The sequence below is a fragment of the Neofelis nebulosa genome, chromosome 10 (assembly GCF_028018385.1).
Source record: "Neofelis nebulosa isolate mNeoNeb1 chromosome 10, mNeoNeb1.pri, whole genome shotgun sequence".
NCBI lineage: Eukaryota > Metazoa > Chordata > Mammalia > Carnivora > Felidae > Neofelis > Neofelis nebulosa.
This window is the reverse complement of record NC_080791.1, coordinates 65,268,091-65,281,317: the sequence shown is the minus strand read 5'-3', so window position 1 is coordinate 65,281,317 and position 13,227 is coordinate 65,268,091. Positions and strand designations below refer to the sequence as shown.

The window sequence follows — 13,227 nt, the reverse complement described above, 5'->3', positions numbered from 1 at the left end:
TGCCTGCTTATTAGCTGTCTACACTGATAACAAGTGAGAGAACAAGAGAGAAGACAGATGGTTTGTAGAGCTTTGCTGACTTCCTAAATGGCTCCCTGGCATCGTCATTCTGGCCTCTGCCTCCCTGTGAGGGCTGTGATGGCAGTGCATGTGGAAACGCCCCCGGTAATTAAGATGGCTCTGAAAGATGAAGGCCCGGAATCCCGGCCCTTGCCTTGTGGGGCACCCAGTGTGGAGGGCCTTCATGGAATCAAATCACAGACTTGCCCTTGTCATTGACTCAAAGCCACAGAACGACTTGAACTCTAATGATTCAGTATTTAAAGAGTTTAAGTAGAGTTGAGGAATATAAGTAGCTACTTAAAGGAAAATACTAATTAATTTTCAATGATTTGGAAATGAATTACTCAGTTTTGTTAATTATCTATAGTTGAACCTTTATTCATTCTTTCTTCTCTTTACTTTTTGGTTCCTTTTTGTTGCTTTTTAGTTCCTTTGACAACAGGCAGAAGAAGTGAAATTCCATTTGCTTTTAGTAGTTATAAAAGAAGGGTCTGGGGCAGGGCGGGAGAATGAAACTTTTCTAAAATAACACCTTTTATGTGGGAGGTACTCTGTAGCTGTGTAACCTTAGGCAAGTCACTTCATATATCTGAACCTTAGTTTCCCCACTGGTAAAGTGAGCCAGATGCCCATCTCCCAAGATTCATAGTATGATTTATACAAATAACATAATTTATATGAAAGTATTTTGTAAATATTAAAGTTCTATTGAAATATATACAGCTATATTTTATTTTTCTGTTTATAACAGTTTCATTCTTTCTTTTTCCTTAAGGAAAGATATTTGATTCCTAACCATAGAGGCACAATAGACTATTCCTGAAATATCATATGGGACATTTTTAAAGCCATTTTAAAAGCCAGCCATTATAAAGTAATCTAACAATTAAATTGTGCTCCCTTCAAGTAAAAAAAAGAAAAAAAGAAAAAGAAAAAAGAAAAGAAAACAAAAAATAAAAGAAAGAAAAACAACTATTTTGAGAAGCTTGTTTAAAGGAGCCCTATTGTGAACACATTGTAAAGTACAGAGCACAGAACTGGGGACTCAGAGTACCTGGATCCTTTTCCTAGTTGGCGTTTTGATCCAGTTAGGTTGTAGGAGCTCTTTCTTTGCCACCTTAGTTTTCTCATTTAGAAGGTGTGGAAAATAATTTGTGTCCTGTCATAGGAGTGCTGGGTTGTTGTTGTTGTTGTTATTATTATTATTATTATTATTATTATTGTTATTATTTTACTAAAGTGATTTATAACCATTTATCTTAGTTTCTCTGTGAATCCAGATTTCCACATATTGGGCTTGCTTTAAATTATATCCACTTCAGGCACGTATTCAATTCTATTTTTGGAAAGGAACTGAGATATTGTTGTCTTCTATAACTTACACAGTCTTTGCAAAATCATTTCTTAACAATTTCAAAGAAACGAAGAGTAGTACATTTAGTTACACAGTTTATGCCATCGTTCCATTAGAAGCTAAATGACAGGAGTGAGGGTACAGTGACATCAATTGTTAAGGCCTGTACATTATTCATTTAACATCTGCTGTTGGTTCTCTTTTTCCCTGTGGGGGAATAAATTACAACACATCAGCACATTTTTCATGCTTTGTGTTTAAGCATTTAAACTTCATTTATTGTATTATTAATATTATTTCATTTCTGCTTATTTGGCAGCCCCTGAAGTTATCAATGCCCACGACTATAGCCAGCAGTGTGACATTTGGAGCATAGGTGTCATAATGTACATTCTGTAAGTAGCCTGCTAAAGGTACGGTTTAAAATGAATGGATAGTCCCTAACAGTAGAATTATATAGATTTTAAATGAAGATTCAACAATATAGGTTTTAAAAAATGACTGAAAAAACAATTGGGAAGTACTTCTGAAAGCTCTCTTATTAGTTGTTAGCTACATCCATTAGATATTTTTTTAATACTATAAATTTATAACATACAGGTTTGCTTTTCGTTGACCTATAAATGCTAGAATACGTGACATGATCTGAGTGAACTCTTGCTTAACACCTCCCTGATCCTTTGCTACAAACCAGAAAGCTTCTTTGTATTTTCTGAAGAGATTCATCAGGTAGAGACAGGTACTGGTACCTGGCACTTAGCTGTCCTATGAACAGGGCATATGTGAGGAGTGGACACTAACTAGACAGAGGTTCATCCCGGGATCCAGAGAGTATTCCATAGTTCCTAATCTTCTTACTGCTACCGAAAACATCACTGTTTCTTTCTCACTCTCAGGAGTCAATCAAACCCCATGTCCTGTTCATTTTTCCTTTGAAAAGGAAATTCTTTGGTTTCTCTTCACTTGTATCACTTCTCCTTATGATCCACCTTCTAGAATATTACATTGTCTTGCTGACTGTTCTTCCTGCCCCCGGTCTCCCTCCCTAGTTCATCCTTCACATTGCTGTCAGGACTTTCTAATTTTCAAATCTGATGGTACTACTTTTCTGATTCACAACCTCTGATAATTCTCCCTTGTTATAGAAAAACGTCAGAGCATCCCAGCGCGGCATAAAGGCAAGTTTTTCATGATCTGGCTCCAGAATGTCTTTCCAGTCTTGGGCTAGATGTGCATTCCCATGCACCTACCCTATGCTATAGCCACTCAGGCCACTCTTTCTGATTCACATACCGTGTATCACATGTCTCTGGGTCTTTGCTCATGCAGTTTCTTCTACTTAGAATGTTCTTTTACTTCTCTACTAACCTTTCTCCTGGGTCCTCCAGCTCAAACATGAACACCTTCTGTTTCCCTAACTCCTACCATCTACCCCAGCAGAGCTACTGCATTCATTATGTATATACATTCCTACACTCCAAAGAGGGGTTAAGGCAACATACAAAAATGCACGCAAAACAACAACACTGAAAGAAAAACGATAACATTTCATCAGGAAAGTTTGCACACGTGTACATTTGATGGAAGTGTTCACTTTCCTGTGTTCTCATAGCACTTTTTAAAACTATTGGAATATAATTGTTAGAGTATGTTTTTGTTTTCTGTTTTTGTTTTCTTTACTCTAAATTCCATGAAGGAAGAGATCTTATTCATCTTTGCATCCCTAGTATCTGGTACAATGGTAGGTATGTAGTCAGTGCTCAATATCTGTTTGTTAAATTGAATTAAAGCGAATTATGTAAGAGGTGTTCTGAAAAGTTAGTGGCCATTGTTCTGCCTCTTGGTGAGTATGAACATTTTTATGCTGATGCAACATTAGTTTTATGGTCATATTGAAGATTTCACTGTATACTACCTCTTCCAGATCATTTCTAAATATTGACATCACAGTAGTTACATTTTCACAGTTCTGTGAAATGGAATACACAGGCAGCAGAAATTGGAAGATGTGATTGTAGCTGTAACTCAGATGATCAACACACATCACTGCTCAGATTGCATGAAGTATAAACATATTCACAAAGTTTTTGATCATTGTTTTGTGCTGATTACAATCATACCATAAAAATTCTGAGCCATAATTTTTAATTAAAAATATAACTATTTTAAATTAGTGTTTTATACTTGTAAGAATTTCTAGACAAGTCAAACATAATATATGTAATCTATTATTACACAATTCATGTGGTATTTGCTGCCTTCTTAGTTTGAATTTGTTGTTAAAGAAAGTGATAGTGTATTACATATCTTAAATTTTTTCTCCTTCTTAAAGATATAATTTGAATTTTTCTGCTTCAGAGCATGACTGCATATCATCATAATGACATATTTTTTTCTTTACACTAGACTCTTACTTAGCTAATCAGTGCCTATTCATTAATTTGCCTGAGCCAGTGTTCTTATAGATAATTTCTTTCACCAAGGGCACAAACATATTACCTTCTCCAGGGGGGTTATTTTCTTGTTTATCAGTTACCCCTGATTCATTTCTGCTTAATTGGACAATGATAACGTACTTCCTCAAGGTGAAATTAACATAAACACTCTTCATGGGTACTATCCTCTGCTGTTGTGATTCCTATGAAGGCAACAGAAAATAATAGAAAGGCTTCAAGAGGCATTTTTCATGTCTTGGATTCCCTTTTCTGGATGTGCAGAAAATTGCTGTCATAAAATTTCATATGCTGCTGATTGACCAACCATTAGATACGTTTTGTGTAAGTAAAATTGCAAAGGACAGAAAAAAAGTGGAATTTTTTAAAAAGTAGCCCTTAAGCTATAGTGGCACGCGAGTCGGGCAATGCAGGGGCAGCTAAGAAATTGGTGAATGTGCATATCACTGGTTGTTAACAGACTCAATGAGCTGGACTCTTGCTGGCCTGTACTTGTTATAATAGATAGTAATTGTCCGTAAGACCATTTATCTAGCTTTTTTTTTTATTGCATTTTGAAACTAAACAATAGGCAAATAAGATCAGAGAGAGGAGGGTCAGAATGAGCTGGAGAAATAAAAAGTATTAAAATAAGAGACTGTAGAACAACTTGATAAGTACTGGTCTTTTAACAAGAAGCTATATAAATGAAGAGTTCTCTTTTCCAGCCTAGGTTGATCAACTTCAAGGATGAAAGCAACTTCTTTCCCTACAAAATCATCATCACCATCCTCATTATCATGTGAATTATTTATCAAATTTAGATTTATTCAAAAATGATCATAGTGAAGATTTTAAAAGAACTCCACAGTATAACTTTAAAAGTCAAAGTAAAAATCTAATTGCTGGGAAACTTAGAGATCATTATACTTATGGACACAATAGACTGGCATTTGCGGAGTGTAATATAATTATGCCATTTTATTCTTTCAGTAACAAAGTGGAAAAATATAATCCTGAGAGTTGAAGAACAGGCATATGGTATTGCCTCTGTGATGAGCCCAGGTTCAGCTCCTGTCTGGTTGTCATTGGCAAAATCTGGTTGTTGTCTATAGGGTTGTACTCAGAGGTTGGGACTGACAGTGAAGATGATGGGTAACATTTGTTGAGAATATATTATGAAGAATTGGAACTCAGCTTTTACACGAGTTCTTATAGTTTTGGTCTGGATTACTTACTGAAGCATAGGCTTGCCGTGCTCTTTGTAAAATATAGTACAGTACTTCCTTTGAAAAGAGTCTGAAGACACATAGTCCCTGTATTACAGAATGTGCAACAAGCCATGCTGACTTTATATATATTGCCAATGGTTTTTACTGATGTTGATCATTATGTAACTCAGCTTTCATTCTAGACTGAAAGGTCAAATCATCGTCATCTGACTTTCCTCATCCAGGTTGTCTTCCTTTTGTATACCAGTTTTGAAGAGTTGTGGTGATTTTAATGTATTTTTGGCTTTGACTCAGAGCCTGTACAGCCCAGGGTTTTTCTTGGTTTATTCTTACTAACATTTGTGTAGTATTTTGCCATGGATACAACTCTCATTGGACTCTGAAAACTCAGTATATTTTCCTCAAATTTCAGTTTGAATTATGTCCTTTAAAGCATTACATTATCCTCTCTCACGTTGAAGTTCACCTCCACTATTATTTGCATACTTAAAATCTCACACCTTCCTGTATCTTGGCCCTATTTAAGCTTAGCTCTCCCCCATCTGGAACACCTTTGGGTCATTTGCTAATCTGGAGATTTCAAGGTCTATAAAGAGGGCCTAGCACTGATCTTGCAAAAACCCTTTTCTCCTGTTTGTACATCTAGAGAGATACCCACCTCTAGCTATCCTTTATTTAAATTTGAAGCACCACTATTTCCAACTCCTATGGAAAGTTAATTTTTAATAGCATCATTTTGATTATTTTTTAAAAATCTAAACAAAATCATTGCCTTTGTTGTAGATTATGTGGAGAACCACCCTTTTTGGCAAGCTCAGAAGAGAAGCTATTTGAGCTAATAAGAAAGGGAGAACTACATTTTGAAGATCCAATCTGGGATTCCATAAGTGATTGCGGTAAGTATAGATTTGTTATTATTTACTGAAGGAAATATATGTAATATAAGAAACTTGGCCAGTAATTCAAATACTCGAGATCTGTTTAATCATTGTATTTACTCGTAGAAATAAACACTATTTACTTGTAGAAATAGTGATCTCTTCACTGTGATTGTTGTTGTCAAAACTTCCAACAAAAACAGAAAATACATAGTAAAAATTGAAGAGGAAATTGCCAATCATCTAGCTCATTTTTACTACAGACCATAAACCAGCTAATCCAGGCCATAAAACCTCACTGTAGGCCTGTGAAACATTATTTATTAACCATTTATACTGATGATATTTATTTTATAATTGCAGTCATTCCCTCAGGTCACATAGACCTTATTCTAAATAAACTGGAAAATGTATTAATTGTAGCTAAAATAAGATTTTCAGGATTTTCCCTTATTTGCAGCTAAAAGTGTGTTGAAACAACTTATGAAAGTAGACCCTGCTCACAGAATCACAGCTAAGGAACTTCTAGATAACCAGTGGATAACAGTAAGTGATAGTATTACTTCTTTTTTTTTCTTTTTGACATGCTATCATTGCTTTTTTTTTTTTTAATTTGGCCTTGTCATTTATGTATAGTCTTAAAATAGTCAATTTCATCTTATGACAAGTTAAAAGAAATTATTGAACCTTAACACATTTCTCAAATGGATATTTTCAAATTATTAAAACTATTACCGCAGTAGTTTCTATATGTTTACAGAGGTTTAAATGAACTCTGCTTTGCTCCATGCCATATCAAGTCCTGTAGAAGAGAGCTGAGAAATGCCCGTTATGAAAACTGGAATATTGAGGCAGTCTGTACAGTTCAGTGACATAAAGCACTGGAACTGTCCACTTCTCTTTCAGCTCTTTGGATAGAAGGAATCTTTGGGGACTTAGAAAAACCAAGATCTCCTAACAGTGGCTGTTACCTGGCCTGAAATTTTGAGTAATTATTCATTTGCATATTGCTTTCCCCCATTAGACTAACTGCCTTCAGCATAGACCCTATATCTTACCATGCTTTGTATTTCTGTACTGAGAACATTACCTGGTCACAATAGGAACCTTGGAAGAAACAGCTACTTACCTCTTAATATTTATTCTCTTTTTATTCTCTGGTATGAGGATCCTCACTTGCAGCTGGAAACGTTGCTATCTGGTCTTCTTTGCTAGTTATCCCCAGTTTTTGTTAGTTATCATGTTGGGCGAAGTAGGAGCAATTGTTGGGAAATGTCCTTAAATGGAAAGAGTATGGCATTCCTCATACCCATCTTCTTTGTTTGACTAGCCACATTAGACCATAAAGTGGAATCCATAAACTGAGGATGGCAAAGCAATAAGATGCAAGGAATCAGGGCTCTTAGTTCACAGAGCTGCCATGCCAGCCTTTGACTGCCCATCTCCAGAGATTTTCATAAAAACTGGAAACAAACTTCTGCCATCTTGAAGACACTGCAAAATATGTTGTTGAGCCTAGACCAACTAATAATTGCTGAATGAGTGAATGATTCAATAAATGAGTAAGCCTGTGGGTATTTCAGAATATGTTTTAAGAACTGAGATTGGAGATTTCTAAATACACATAGGAAATATTGCTAAGCAGTATTCATCTATGAAGAAATTATTGTACATCTATTATTTGCTAGACACTGTGCTAGGTACTGGAGATACATGATATGTGTACCTTGCAGTAGTATTGTCGCAAGGTGATGGTGGCTTGGACCAATAGAGTTGGAGAGAAACACATGTGACATGTTTTTTAGGTATAATTGACAGGATTGGTGGTGGATTAGATGAGGAAAGAGGTTAAGGGAGGAGTCAAGGATGACTTCCAGATTTTTTTTTCCTGCGGGGAGGATGGTGACTCAAGAGTTCCATATTAGATGTGCAAAGCTTGAGACACCTAGCATCCAGGTGGAAATATTAAATAGATCATTGGATATGTGAGTGTGGAGCTGGGGAAGTCCAAGCTGGAGATAGAAGTTTGGGAATCATGAGTATATAGATGCCATGCAAAGTCATCGGGCTGAAGAGATAAATTAGTAAGAAGATACAGATAGAAAAGAGAAGAGGCCCCAGCACCCTGCCATGAGACACTACAGCATTCAGAAGAGGATCAGCTAGCAGTGGGGGCTATGGAGGGATAGCAGGTAAGAAGAGGAGAAAATCGTGAGAGTGGTGCCAGAGAAGTTAAGTGAGAGGATTGACAAAGTGAGAGCTTAGCTCCCAGGTAAATGCTGCTGAGAGGTCAAGGCGAGATGAGTTTCCATTAGACTGCCCAACAGAGGGGTTGGTGGTGACCCAGGTCAGTTTAGATATGTATCAGAAATTTATAGTGATATCACTGTTCCTTTCAATTCTCTCATTTTCCTTTGGCAATTTGTAATCATTTTTTTGAATAATATTTTTTTTTTCCTTCAAGGGCTCAGAAACTAGTCTTCACTGAAAGCTGATTTCTATCTGCCCTCTTCTATGAATGTGTTGATCTCTGAAATGCTTCTGTGCAATAAGTTTTTCTGGCCTGAAGTAATTGTGCAAATGAGCTAGCAGCCAGATCATGGCAAAACTGTTCTGAGTAGATTTGTAGTACAGCAAAATCAAAAACTGTAAAACAGATGGTGTGCCTTAGAAATCTATCTCTTTTCAGCATCACACAACATTCGGGTTTGGCCATTTAATTATTTGTTTTCTAATTAGTACAACTTTATTTCTGGCTTTGGTCATTTTTCCAGAAGTCTCCATTTTTGAGCCTCTGTAACATTTGTCTCTATGTAGTCTTTGCCAAATGGGTAGAGAAGTGACAGATAGCGTGTACTATATCAGACTACCCTAAGGAGTTCAGTGTATGAAGTTTGGAATATGGGCATTTCATAAACTTCTGAAAGGCAAAAAGACTCTTTTCTTCTTAGCTACTTGAAGTCTTCCTATAATTCATATCCTCTGTTTGAAATAATCTAAAAAGAACACGTTACTTCTCTCAGTACCTGGCTGCTTTATAAGCAGAGCTTATCTTTTGCAATATCTAACATGTAGAGACATTTTTTCAAAGGGCTTTATTGGATAAAAAGTTTTTATGGTTCAGCCTATGTATTGTGCATTTTGAAATACGGTATATATCTGAAAAGTATTCTGAGAAAAATAGTCATGGTTTCTCTATGTACATTTAAGTGAATGGAACTTAAAATAAATACATTTGTCATCCTGATTTCAAAAGTCAAAGATTAGATGTAAGGAAAACCAGCCCAGAAATGCTTTTCCTACAAAGGAAGAGTTTGATGATGTCTCCTACTGCCAGGAGTGTGCCTGGGATCCTCTCGTGTCTGTTTCTTCCTTTCTGTCCTCTTTACTCTCAACAGTGGTTCAGAAGTTTACTCCTTATTGGGTAATTACAGTTGCCACTTGGTATTCCTTCAAGCCCCCTTCTGATAACTAACACCAAGTATTTGCATGTTTAACACGTTTCCAAGGTATTTTTAATGCCTACTTATATTTAAGAACCCAGCTATAATTTAAGGAAACATTTTATTCTATGGCTTGTCATAAAGTAGTTTCCAGATCTGAGCCCTGTTGGTATTCTTCATACATTCAGTAATTCCTTTGACCGAGTGTGTGTGTGTGTGTGTGTGTGTGTGTGTGTGTGTGCCTACCATGTTAGGCTAGGTAATAAAATATAATTGAAGATATATAAAGATATATAAAAATATAATTAAGGATAGATAATTTGATATAAGGAACTTAGAATCTGGTAAGGGAGACAAGCTATGTGTAAGATACAATACAGGGAAGAAAATGATAAATGACATAAGAAATTGCCAAATGACCAGAGGTATAGAGGCAAGCAAGTGTAAAATCAGGAAGTTCAATTTGACTGGCAGATAAAATGCTTGAAGGAAAGAAGTGGGAAATGAACTTTTAAAAAAGGAAAGAAAATTGTGACAGGACGTGAATCCCAGTCTAAAAAAGTTTTAACTTGCTGTCATAGATAGTTGAGAACAACGTATACTCTTTGAAATGAAGGAAATTATTGTTGTAGTGCATCAGTCTTGCAAGGTGGCTTTTTAAAAATGGCACAGCAGTCATTTAAATGTCCTTATTGATTTTAACAAGTATCTTTGGATTTTAATCCATCAGCCATTATAGGGGTACAAAGATAAATAGAATGCAGCCTCTCGCCTTGAGTAATTTACCACAAAATACAATGTACTTTTGCTTTATGGTCACACTTTGTGAAGGCACTTGTCATCAAAGTGTGGGGGCTAATTTTAAAATGTTTTTTCTAGTGTGTGAACAAGACCCTTGTTCATTAATTTACAAGCTGTTATCCAGGTTTTGATCATCAGCTTTTGACCTTTAGCCTTAACATACACACTCTAAGTAAGAGAGTGAAACTTTTCTGATGCCTAATTGTTGGGCATTTTTTCTCTACTGTATATTTTCATCCCAATATGTTAAGATTCTTACCTTTATTTTACTATATTTAGTTATTCTTAAATTGTGAATTACCTTATGTGTATGAATATGTTGAGGCCCTATTTAATGAAGGTTTTTATGAAAATTATGTTACAAAGGAACCCATTAAGCAGGAGCCTTGGGGATTTATTCAATATGCAATGATTGATATACACTTAATAATTCAATAAATATTTATTGAAACCTACTATGTGCTGTGGAGGACACAGGGACGAGTCTGGCACAGTCCCTGCCCACAGGTTGCCCACAACCTAGTAAAGGGTTTAAAACAAAAATACAGGCAGTGAATGAATATATAATAATGTGTATGTGTGTGTGTATATTACACATAGTATATAATAACATGTATTCTTTATGTACTATATAACAGTGCTATATAATATTATATAATATGGTAAGATAAAACATATGATGTAGTAATGTGGTGCTATATAATGTAGTGGTAGTACTAGATTTTTAAGAAGAGAGCTAATATTCCCTTTAGCGGATTATGGAAACTACTTAAAGTGAAGGTAATATGTGATCTGACTCTGAAAGAATAGGTGAAAGTAGAAATTAATGTTACAGTCATGGTAAGAAGGAAGGGGATTCTAGATAGGAAGAACTTTACAAAGACAGAACTTTAGAAAGACAGAAAAAAAATGTGTACTATGTTCAGAGAATACGAAATATAGTAGTAATTCTGCTTTTCTAGAACCGTAGAAGACATGTAGGGAAGTAGGGGGAAATTAAGCCATGAAGGCAGGTGAGAACTGTTTTGCTCTAGAACTTGACTTACCTGGAGAAGACTTTATTTTCAGTTTATTTGACAATGGGTTGCTAATGGAAGGCAATGAAGTACCCTGATCACAGCTGAACCTATGTGAGTTTCTTCTTTGTCCCTCTGACCCTTGTAGGGTAGTTTGGTTGGACTTGGATGAGGTCTGTGGTCTAGATTCTGAGGGGAGAATGCCTATTCTAATGGAGTGTCCTGCCTGAGATAGTAAGAAGCTGGAAAAGCCCTAGGAATACATTTGAGTTGAAGGTCTTGAGGGAACTTGGCTAAAAGGCAGAAGCAGGATCTTGATGGGGAGATAAAATGAGGATCAGGGTCTGAATGGAAACAGGATGGGCACTGGAGCAGGTCGGGGACAAGTAGCCAAGTGTCTGAGACTCCTCACAGGCCAGCTCCATCAGTTAGTGGGCTGGTAGATGGATTCCTGGCGAGACAGAACTTCAGGAAGAATAATCTGGCAACAGCGCGTGGTATGGTTTGCTTGGGGCAAGCAGCATTTGGAGCACTGAAATAGGATGTGGGTGAGATGATGAAGATCGGAACCTGGGCAAAAAGAATGGAACAGAGAGGAGGGGAAAAATCAGACATTGGGAAGAAAATCAGCACAATTTTTCAAATAAGTATGAATGTTAGGTAAAAGAGTACAAGGAATCAAACCTTTTTCAGGTGACTGGGAAAGTGGTGTAAGACAAAGAGAAAGTCTAGGAGAATTGCTGGTTTCGTAGATTGGAAAAAGAATGAGGCATTTTTTGGAATTGTATATTCAAACTTTTATTGTCATTCCAACAATATGTAAAAATTATGAATCTCTGAGGATCTTTGTAGGTCAAGCTTAAAAATTTTTCATCATAAATTTAATTTCAGAGGCTATAATGTTTTACAAATATTGACAATTAAAAATAAAACTAATATTGTTTTTTACATGTATAGGATATTCATCTTATCCATTTGTAAAAACTTATGAACTCTTTTATAACAGAAACTTAGGTTATTCATTCTTTCCTTTGAATTTGTATTTCTGTTCCACTTCTTTCACAGAATTTTATCCTTATATATATTTTTACTTGAAAGGTTTTTATTAATCATCCTATCATTTGTCTCATTTTCCAAAAAAAAAGATTCAAATACATATTTAATACTTTGTTTTTATTCCCTGTGATTTTAAGTTTTAAAAATTTTAAACCTTTAAATGTTTAAAAATTTTTAACAATGATTTATCATTATGTTTATTAATACATAATTGATCAAGAGAACATAATTATAATTTGTTAAAATTATTAAGCATCACAAGTAAAATTATATTGGAAATGCATCTCTTTAGTGGATGGATAAAGCTGCATTTTTCCCCCAAACTGTTTATTCATCCATGATTGAATATTACTTACTGTTAGAGACAGCATTCAGCACCAATTGTATTGTTGTTTTAGTTTTTAAAGATACAGGCACCAAGGACCTTACATAAATAAGTAGATGGGAATGGAAGGAGTGTGTGTGTGTGTGTGTGTGTGTGTGTGTTTAATTTTTTAAAAATGTTTATTTACTTTTAAGAGAGAGAGACAGAGTGCAAGTGGGAGAGGGGTAGGGGGAGAGGGAGACACAGAATCTGAAGCAGATTCCAGGCTCTGAGCTGTCATCACAGAGCCCAATGCAGGGCTCAAACTCGTGAACCACAAGATCATGACCTGAGCCAAAGTCAGACACTTAACTGACTGAGCCACCCAGGTGTCCCGGAAGGAGTTTTGACATAGCAGTGTCACTCAGTTCTTGAAATCTGTTTGAGTTAATTGTCAAAAACCACCCAGGGAGAGGCCACTTCCAAAAGGCTCTGTTCCTTCCCAAGATGCTGAATTAGCACAGAACACTGCATCTTCTCTGAAGATTAAACCTAGAGTAACTTTAGAGAAAAACCTCATGATACAAGATTACAGAGAATACTATGAGAAATTCTTGGGAAAATAAAGGGTTCATTTGGAGCTGGTGT

General features: G+C 35.8%; 1 protein-coding gene across 8 annotated transcripts in view; it reads left to right on the top strand.

Annotated features, from left to right (window-relative positions):
• Positions 1-13,227, top strand: part of STK33 (serine/threonine kinase 33) — a 175,020-nt gene that overhangs the window by 120,170 nt on the left and 41,623 nt on the right. For all 8 annotated transcript variants that reach the window (XR_009249736.1, XM_058688147.1, XM_058688148.1 and 5 more), the window contains exons 9-11: positions 1,737-1,812; positions 5,865-5,977; positions 6,420-6,505. Coding sequence is in view for 7 of the 8 variants with exons in the window: in XM_058688147.1 (XP_058544130.1) it covers positions 1,737-1,812; positions 5,865-5,977; positions 6,420-6,505 (275 nt within the window). In the remaining variant the exon portion in view is untranslated. The remainder of the gene's footprint in view (positions 1-1,736; positions 1,813-5,864; positions 5,978-6,419; positions 6,506-13,227) is intronic.